General features: G+C 43.2%; 1 protein-coding gene across 2 annotated transcripts; it reads right to left on the reverse strand.

Moving 5' to 3' along the window:
* Positions 1-468: 468 nt before the first annotated feature.
* On the reverse strand, positions 469-10,220 carry exoc5 (exocyst complex component 5). Of its 2 annotated transcripts, none has more exons than XM_038728355.1 (18): positions 10,052-10,220; positions 8,643-9,717; positions 8,052-8,199; positions 7,750-7,944; positions 6,260-6,324; positions 5,988-6,016; positions 5,747-5,856; positions 5,520-5,564; positions 5,290-5,430; positions 5,119-5,201; positions 4,805-5,014; positions 4,530-4,677; positions 4,304-4,412; positions 3,136-3,256; positions 2,903-2,989; positions 2,681-2,789; positions 2,349-2,564; positions 469-1,714 (listed from the first exon to the last, which is right to left on the reverse strand). In XM_038728355.1, the coding sequence occupies exons 4-18, from the start codon at positions 7,813-7,815 to the stop codon at positions 1,526-1,528; spliced, it is 1,728 nt and encodes a 575-aa protein (XP_038584283.1). In that variant the 5' UTR covers positions 7,816-7,944; positions 8,052-8,199; positions 8,643-9,717; positions 10,052-10,220; the 3' UTR covers positions 469-1,525. The 2 variants fall into 2 exon arrangements, with proteins under 2 accessions (XP_038584283.1, XP_038584282.1); XM_038728354.1 differs by having other exon boundaries at positions 9,623-9,717; positions 10,052-10,078.
* Between the last annotated feature and the right edge of the window lie 20 nt (positions 10,221-10,240).

Here is a 10,240-nt window from a genome sequence, read left to right on the forward strand (position 1 = left end):
CCCACTGTTTGCATCAGGGCCTAACAAAATAATTTTTACAAGCTATCCAGTTGTGATTAGGGCTGAGAGAATTGAATTTATGTGGCATTGATAATATTAATATTAGCCTAATTAATTATGTTGTTTGAACTTGCACAGCACTGTGTGTACCTTCTACACAACACTAACCAGCCGGAGCTGGAACCGAGCTCTCAGGCGTCTCTATCTCCCCGGCTCTCCCCCAGTCCATGACTACTGCACACAATTCATCAACTCGTAGATATCTAATCCCCTCTGGCTCTGCTCACTTCCTGAAGTCTAAGAAAGAACTTTACTCTGGTGGCAAGAATTCCCATGAATACTTGATGACTTCTATAGAAAGGAAGACTGTTTCATCTCACTTTGAAAGTGACATTCGCGGAGAGAACTTGCCTAACTTTGTATTCATAGCTCCTCATTTATGAAGGATATTCAGAAGAAGGATAGAAATAAAATGCAACATCTTTTTAATGAGTCACTAATAAAGGTAAACAGCAGTACAGTGGGAGCAGCTCTGCGTAGGAGACGGTTTCAGGCATCAGGGAAATTATCTGCCTTCTTTTGTTTTTAGTGCAGAAAACGGTGACTGAGAACCTCACATAAGCCCTGTGTGAAGAAGTCCCCTTTAGTTTGTTTCCTTAATCAGTGGAGGTCAACAATTCAATGTCTCCTGACCCAGAAACACTGCATATCCAGCCAATAATGTCTTCGGACTGTGTGCACTGCTGGATAAGCAAGTGTTGATCTGTGCAATTACAGTGACACATACTCAATGACCCATCACACCAGTCATCTGTGCACAAGGGACCACCCAAACCTCCAGAGAGGTTCTCAGACCTGTTTATAGTTCAGATCACACTTCTCTACAAAGGCCTCTCGACCTCTACTTTGTGATCGGAGGGTAAAGGTTAGAGAGGTGGTCATGTGTCTCTCTTTGCCAGACAGAGCTCTATCTCATGCTTGGTTGGGGCTGCCTCTGACGGCTCCCCTACAGTTCATTACAAAGGGTAGCTGTTCCAAACACACAGTGCTACTGCAGGCCTGATGTCTGACTTTACAGCGTGATTGTAGACGTCTCCCTTTATAGCAGCTCTGGGTCTATTCCCATGCACAAGTGCAGCCGCAGGACTTATATATTTGGCACAATCAAAAAAAAGTTTCTTATTCACATAAGCACAGAAATCCATGTTGTCCATTTACTTATATCAGACATTTTAGTGACGTGGTTTGGAGGTGGATTAGTATTTAAAAACAAATGAAATCATAAGTCAATAGACATTTAAATTTCTTTAGCTCAGAGAAATAAACAATGAAAAAAAAATAAAATAAAGGTAAAATGCACGTTTCCCACATTCAGGGAGCAGTGGCACAAAGCAATCCCAGTAAAGTCTGTACACTGGGGCCAGGCCGAAGCACTCTCTGAAGCAGGGATGGATATCTCCAAGGTGCATCATCTCATCAACGCATGGGTTACTGGACAGTGGGCGTCGAGGTGTTGAATCAGTCATTAACTAAAGTGTCGGCCCAGTCTGGCTGAACGGTAGTCCACTCTGAGCTGGACGAAGGCGTGCAGGAGGTTTCGCTCCAGATTGGTGAGCTGCTCGCCTGAGCAGACCTGCTTTAGGTTGTCAGGGGCAACGACCAGGAGGTTACAGAGGGCGTGGAGTGTGTCGAAGAGCTGCAGAACCAGAGGGACCTGGAGGGACAGACAGACATGCAAGCTATTATACCTTGTAAACTACAGCACATACACAAAGTTAGTCCTTGGATAACTGGACACACAGGGCTGTTAGGACAAATGCTTCAAAAGATAAATCACAGATTTTATTGTATTGTGACTTACAGTAGGTCATATCTAATACATCTCTTTAGCCATAGTGCTTGAAAAACACTCGATCTCCTCCTCCTGTCCTGTATTTACTTGTTTGCAGTGCTGATATGATTGGTCAAAAGTCAATCAACAGAGAAATTTAGCTTATCAACCATTTTATCAAATAAAAATGTCATATAAAGGGTTCCAAAGTCTCCTACGTGACAATTTGCAGCTTTTCTGTGTAATATAACAGCGGTAGGTCACAAAATACGCAACACCTTAAGACATTTTATAGACTAAGCACTAAAATAGATTTGATCAATTAATCCATGATGAAAATAGTCCTTACTTGCAGCCCCTTTTGTTTGTACTGGATGCATAATATTACCAAAGGATTACACTATTAACCTGAACTGACATAACCAGTTTATGTAATAAACACAGGTAGAGTCTTTGTTGGAAGAGCCATGTTTTGCCCTGTGACCAGAGTATCCTGGACCTATGCCCCCCTACTCACCCTGAAGTCCTTGGCGCACCGTCGGTATTCAGCCACGTCGCAGATGGCCAGCATGCCTCCCATTGAGCTATAGCTGTACTGCTGTAGGTGCTCATGGATGAGCCGATGGAAACGAACGCCCAACTCCGTCAGCACTGTGTCCACATTTTTCCCATCCATGGACTTCCGCACGTGCTCCACCTGCCGACTGACGTAGGCACATACTTTGGAGCAGGCCTGCCGGGCGGGGAGACGCAAGGGGGAACATGAAAAAAATTTAAAGGTCGGGAGAAAGATTGATTTTTTTTGTTTTGTTTTGCGTGTGAGCTGAGGGCCTTTTTCCTCTTTCTTACTGTGGTGTACTGGATCATGACGTTGTTCTCGTCCTCAGGCCTGAAATCAGTCTTCTTCTGCTCGGTTGCTAAGATGTGCTTCATTTGCCCCACCATGCAGTTTATTGTTCTGTGTGTAGCATTAAACACATTGAAAAGACCATTCATTTATGGGGTTTTGTCTGCACATATGAAACACATTGAATGTAAGAGCAGGTAGTGGCCACTTATAAACACACTGACCTGTCGATTCCTGTGTCCAGTTTCACTTCCATCTGTTCAATCACCTCTTTCTTCTTGTGCAGACACTCGGCCAACTTTGGAGATGAGCTGGAGACGTAGATTGTAAAAAGGCTAAATCAGAGGTCTCCCTTTTTTTTAAAAAAAAAGTTATGTGCTAATGAGAGGCAGCAGCAATATAACAACCAAATATGGTGTATATATATATATATATATTATTTTAACCCAGAACTGACCTTATTAGAGGCATGAGCTGGTCATTAAACTGCTTGTCAAACAAGTGGAAGATAGAGTTTGCCTGTTGAACTACATCCAGGAAGTACAGGTTGGCATTCTTGGCATCTGATGAGGGAATTGCTGTAGATCGAAGAGAGAGAGTAAGTCTAGACAATTAACCAAAAAAGGATAAATCAATATTATTCAGGGCAGAAAACCACTGTTGCCTGCTATATGGGTCTGTGGGTTCAAACCACAAAAATACAACAGCAATGTCGACCGTCAATAGGAGAAAGTAATCAAATTATGGAGACATCAGTGCATTTCTTTGGGAGATGAATACACGTTTAGTTCCACTGTAGCTGCCTGAAAATGATAAGCTACCTCCTGCATTCAGCCACATACAGAATGCAAAGAAAAGCCACAGAGGCACAGCCTGCTTTGCATCAAGGTAACTTGGAGATTCTCTTTTTTTGTTAACTTACATAAAATGTGATGGTTATATCACCGAATGGTATCTATACCAAGAAACGTCATCTGGTCTCTGACAAAGTAAAAGGCTATGAACTGTAGTGGGTGCATGTAACTTCATCTACATTGTTGTAATTACGAAGTATCTATGGTTGAATGTTGTGCTTCAGGTGTCAGGTGGTGATGTCACATGTTTCAAATCACATGATGCATCTTCACGTTCATGTTTTAAGACCAAATAAGTCACACAGGCTGACGAGGCTTTGGCATTTGAAAGGATCCTCTACATCAATTAAAAGAAAACATTTTGCTGTATATATTTACCCCTGACCTAGTACATTAATTCCCAGTTGTCCATCATGTGTTTATGTAAAATATGATAACTTGCAGTGGTCTCAATAAACTTACATAGAGAGGATTCCTGTTATCTACCAATTTGTCAGCTGTTTGATTGAAAATGTTTCCTTTACGAGTTGACAAGTAACACCTTAATGTACTGTTAGTTTTAGTCTCTATGACGCTGGACTGTCTCATCTAAGAAAGAGGCCTTTGGATCGGACACACCCTTGTGGCCTGCATCCCTCATAGAGTCCAGTCACTGATTTGGGACACAGCTACAGTGCGGCACCAGTTTTTACGCAGTGTGACTGAGTGTGGATTTAACTCCTTAACAGTGGGTCAAATCAACACACAGAAAGTAAACTGAATTGCATCTACCTGAGAGGCCAATCTCTAGGGCGTAGTCGATGTGTTCCACACAGAGATGTTCAACCAGCAGCAAGAAGATGGAGAACGCGTTCTTGGGCAGGTCCGAAGGATCTGAAAGCTGTGTCACCCCAAACAGAACGAAAGGAAATACATTTAACAATTTTAGTCCAGCAGGATTTCCTCTTTATATCGGCTTTTCTAAAAACAGGCTGGAAATTATTTTTAGTGGCCTCACCCTGTGGCATCTCTCAAAGGCATGACGGGTCTCCTGCAGCAAGTTCACCACTAGCTCTGGGGACAGAAAGGTCTCCCCATGGGTGTCAATGATGGGGCCAAGGGAGAGGTTGGTGCGCTGTCTGATCCGCTCCTTCAGTTCTTGGATACTGTAGAAAGACAGAGATTTTGATTATTTTGTTATATCGTGTCCTTTTGTAAAATACATTCTAATCCTAACCCTTAAAAGTAAAGCAATAACTTAAAAATAAAAAGTAAGATGCTGCCAAATCTGACCTGCCAGTGCCAACTGGGCGTTTCTGGTGATTCTTGGAGTCATAGTAGCGCTGCAGAATCATGGCACCTCGAGTACGAATATATTCCCTCTCCATGTCAATGTAGCTTTCCAGGTATGAGGAGAAGATGCTCTTTATCAGCTTGGACAGGAACGTGTGCTTGTCTGAGCCCAGGTTGAACTCTGTCAGCTTGGTGGCCAATGCTGTGGTCCTGGAAAACATTTTTTTTTTTTTAAAGTGCGTAAATATGTAAGCCCTTAAACACTTACTGTGTAGACAGGAAGTGACTTAAAAAAATGTGAACAAGTGAAATACCTGGTGTAAAGGTCATAGAGGTTCTTGAGGTACTGTTCTACATCAGAGTGTCGAGTCTCGTCAAGTTTTTCCTTAACGTGGGCCTGCAGACGCAAAGGTATCACATATAACCTGACAAATAAGACATGTCAAAATGAAACGAAACAAATTAAGTAGAGATAATAGAAATACCTGTAATTTGTTTTCAAAGATGTTCTGGATGAGTTTGGCCATAACAGTCTCTGGGCTGCTGAAGACCTCCCCCACCTGCTTGTTGACCCTCTGGCAGAGGACGGCAGTGTCCTCAAACACATCATTTCTCAGGTAGGCCCCCTAGGGAGATAAATAAAGAGTTAACACGAAGTCTTTGGATATTACTGTCAACAAAAAAGTGGAATAGTATGTCTAAGAGGAACACCCACTTCCTGACACTGCTTGATGTAGACGTCCACACAGTGTGCATAGCCCTTGAACAAAATAAGAAAGAAACAGGAGTTACTTTTCTGCAAAATTACATCACTGACGTGCAGATTCAAGCAATATTTGAAAACATGCATATTAGAACAGCATACAATGTATCAAGCAAGAGTAATGATAAGATTAAATGTGGCCTGGAAATCAAATGTACACAAATAAGATTTTATTTCACCTTGAAATGTAATAGAACCGCTGCCACCTCCCGCATACGTCCAATCTCACCCCTGCGCTGGGCAGCAGTGAACTCCTGGATTAACTGCCGCTCCAGGTCATGGTACTTACCTGGGTAAGAACGCAAACAAACAAAGACACATAAAATAATGCTATCATTTGAAGCTAACTTCTGATGTATTTGGAATGGGGACTGTTAAGCAGAGACAGTATAGTAGATGATGAGTTTTTCGCAAACTTACTTGCAATTTTTGCCTTGACATCTGCAAATCTGTCAGAGGAAAAGATAATTAATCTTCAAGGAGACCATTACAAATTATATCCCACTATATATATTAAAAAAAGTAAATGTGTGTTTAACTTCTAGAAACATATTTTGATACTGAAATAAAATGCTTTAATACTTCATGCGTTGGGCTTACACTGTGAGGAAAAGTCTACATCACTAATGCTCCCCCTTCCCCTTGTTTGACAATGCTCTTGTCTAAAGCTGCCTCCAGGATGCCTGACTCACCTGTCGAATGGCAGCTCCTGGGCAATGAGATGCAGCTTCTGAATTATATCAGCAGCCTCCTTAATCTGAAGGAAAGAGAGAGAGAGAGAAAGAGTAAGTGTGTGTGTGTGTGAGAGACAGAGGCAGGTGAGGCAAAAAAAGAGAGAGAGCATGACAGGACCATGAGAGGTGGACATCCAGACAGAGAGCTGGCGGGCCGCCGGCAGTGTCTCCACTTGGGGGATCATCATTTTAGAGCAGCCCTCCTCCACCTCCCCATGTTGAACAAGGAGCTGATAACAGACAGGCTGCGCTCACCTGGGCATCGGCAGCAGCAACAGCAGCAGTCCTGACTTAGCAGCACATCCAACTCTTTATTGGCATGCCTTTTCTGAATGGGCTGTAATCCCACAGGAGTCTAAATCGCCTTCAATAATCTGTCCGGCCAGGGATATCTGTCTAAAAAAAGGGGGCCCTGTCGAGTACCCCCCTCCCCCCGCCCCCCTGACATACACACTGGCTAAAAAAGCCCCAGACCTACGAAAGGCCCGCCGTCCGCAACTCCTCTGTTCCTGCAGATGCCTGCCTCAGCTAACATCATTACTCTGCTCCCGTGAGGAGGATCCAGCCTTTCTGCTCGGCGAAGGTTTTCTAAGTATCTGTCCCCCAGCTAAGATTAGCTAAATCCCATGTAAGTAATGTAGCCGTCTCCCTGCAGTCAGGGTTTAGCAGCACTTGTCTCCACGCTGGCGGCCCAGCCCTCCCTTTCAGAAGGATTAGCAAAGCCATCCCCCATCAGCTATTCACTTGCAGCTTTCCTCTTTCCCCTTCGTCTGGAGGTATGCTCAGGAATAGGAATCTGGCCAGATATTTCTGCATGCCTCTCCGGAAAAATAGCTCCATCTCCAGTTCTCGTCTCTGGGATTGACCCCCAAACTCACTGCTCCGCATCCACTAACGATGTTGCTACTAACAGGAATTAATCTAAAGCATCCCAATCTCTCTACTGTCACTTACAAAACTGCAAAATCAAACTTTCAGGGGTCACTCATCTAACGTCAACATGGCGTCTGTGTAGGCAGGAACTTAGTAAAAGTGTGTATCTCATCTCATCCACCGCGTGGATAGCACGCATGTTATCACCGCCCTTACATGTACCATAATGCCACAAGCTCTTTGCTGCTGTAATGTGACACAAAGCTGAGGACCAACCAAATACTTGTTCCCAGACAACCTTCTGCAAATGCAATTAGGGTTGACATGAGCATGTTGACATCCATGCTAGTCAATCAGCCAGCTATTGTCAGAGAGGAAATGACAGTTCATTAATCCAAATTAGACGAGGGATCCGACTAAAGGGATAAACTTGACAAATTAATATGGACGGTTTACCTTATAAGCCTGTTCATTCTCACCTCCAGCAGTATCACAGCAGGGGTTCTCGTCAGTGGTCACACACACACACATACCTCCACTGAAGTGAATGGGAGGAACACATGCAGCATACTCACCTTCTCTGGGTTGTTGAAGACATCACTGCGTAGGTCTCCATCCAAGAACTCATTGAAGTAAGTCATTAGACGCTGAGCTTCCACGGCCCTCTGCCGAGGCGTGTTCACCCCCTCCAGTTGGTCGCCAAGGTGACAAACCTTGGTTGCCACATAGCTGATGTGCTCATCGAGCTCCTGGAAATGCTGAAAGGCCACCTGAATTGACAAAAACAGAGGGGAATTGAAAGATTCTGTAATGTGAAAAAATTAATGCTCAAAGACATTCAGATGGGTGTCATTCTTTACTTGGCCATACAACAGACCTGGTTGCTTCTCTGCAAGTCTTGTACTTTGTGGGCAAATTCCTTGGCCTCACGATGACACTGATGCTCAAGCTTCTCCACCCGCCGCTGGATCTTCTCATCCAATTGCTTCAGCTCTTCTATGTGGTTCTCAAATTCTTCCAACAGCCTATCACAGAGGAAAGAGAGAATGTAGATCCAGAACTCACAGTGGTTTAATCAGCATACAGTAGATCCTCAACTAACAACAGGTAAAACACACACTAAAAAGCACTTTAACTCTGGAGGAGTAATTGTGGACCACAAGGTTAAATCTGTCCCACTGACCTCACAGTTATAGTTATAGTTAGTTACAGAATAGTGCCAGATGCTTAATTCCTGGGTCCCCAGACTTAAGGAGCTCTGAAAACTAGCAACTTCGTCAGCTGCATTTTAAGTGCCATCAGGACTGTAGAGCAAATGTTCTAAGTCAGCACCACATTTCACAGAGTAGGAAACATCCCAAAATGATGAGTGTATAATCTCTTGACTAATTCCCTCAGCACTGGCTACAGCTTAAAGACATCTCCCATCCCTTCCCAATAGACACTCATTCCCTGGCTGGTGACTCACAGTATGGTGGCCTCCACAGATATGTTGTCTCTGACTCCTCGCTAAGAGCTTCCAAGGAGGTGGTGGCAACAGTTTTGTGGAGGAAGTAGATAAGGCAGGATGGATCCACAGTACAGTTAAACTGTTATGGCATTTTTGCTTACGAGAAAGAACTTGGTCCCCGAGTGTAAACATAACAACAAGCAGTGAAAATGCCATGGACAAAAATCTTAAGTATAGATGTGTCCCGTTTTTCTCTGAACCAACCATCAAAAAAGCACTACATTAGCATAGAAGACACCAAGATGAGGTTTAGTAAGTGCAGGAGGACTAACTCTGTTTCACTCTGAGTACTTAAAGTTGATACTGACAGCTGTAAATAAAGAAATCCTAATTTATATTAAAATACTTTCAACTTAAAAACACATCTAATTATATTCAAGTATTACTTTTGGAAATCTGAAACCAACAGTTTGCTCTTAACCCCTTAGAAATGAGAACAAGCATAATATAATGTGAATGGAGATTAAAACAGAGAAAATAGAGGTATTGTCTGGTGTATTGCCAGACAGATTATTTAAGACTTGACCTGACAGAGGAAAAATATCTTAAAGTGAAAATATGAAAGGATGAGGCATAAATTACATCACAGAATTGGCCAGGAGGACAGTATTAAGTCATACCAAGAGAGTGCATCTATGATCATATAGAGATGATCAGCTGTGGTACATGTCAGCAGAGTGGAGTTTCTTTATTTCTGAAGCTGTATTATTTGTAATAGTGGAAACATACTCCCAATAGGGCTACACTGGTGCGTTGTTTTTAAATGAATGAGACAGCAACTAGATATATTTAGGAACCCGGTGACACATTGGCAACGATATTGTCCCCAAAATCAAAGTTAAAACCTGGAGTGTGATATTCTACTGAGTTACTGCCTCATGTTCAGAAAGGAAAGAAGATGTGTACAGTAAATGTGAAATGACAAGAGCCTACTGCACCGTTTGGGGTCAAATGCCTCAGCTCCTCCTTTGGAGCCTCCTCCGGGTGTCCTCCATGCCAACCTTTCAATGTACTCATCTGCATCAAAGGGCTCCTGAAGGGGAGGTGAAATCGTGAGTGTACTGATGATTAACTCACAAAAACACCAGCTACAAACGCAACAAGAGCAGACTTACGCATAACGTTACGTTTTACGGCACACTAAAGTCAATGCCATGTCCGTTTCCCCGAATAACACAGCTAAAATGTATTTTTACACCTTTTATGTCTAGCTTACAAACAAACAAACATCTTATCAGCTGTGTGAATCATTACTTGTTCTCTAGTATTACACGCTCAGGGTGAATGAGGACATTACCGTTAATGGTAGTTAGCTCCCTAGCTAGCCTGACAGCTAACACAGCTCTTCGCTGCAGAAGTCATTTTACCTCGAACAGCTGAGCAGTTGTCGCCATGTTCAACAATCAGCTGGCGGCGGAGTGAAACGCACTTTAGAGGAAGGGGTTCAGACTCGGTAATACCGCCGACTTCCACATGGATTTCGTGCAGTTTTGCCCTTTGTTGACAGCTAGCTGGTTAGCAATCCAGCTTCCTGTATGGGTGGAGAAGGGTGGGGA

The sequence above is a fragment of the Micropterus salmoides genome, unplaced genomic scaffold, assembly GCF_014851395.1.
Source record: "Micropterus salmoides isolate LMB-PRFRI ecotype aquatic unplaced genomic scaffold, ASM1485139v1 Ms_hic_scaffold_19, whole genome shotgun sequence".
Lineage (NCBI taxonomy): Eukaryota > Metazoa > Chordata > Actinopteri > Centrarchiformes > Centrarchidae > Micropterus > Micropterus salmoides.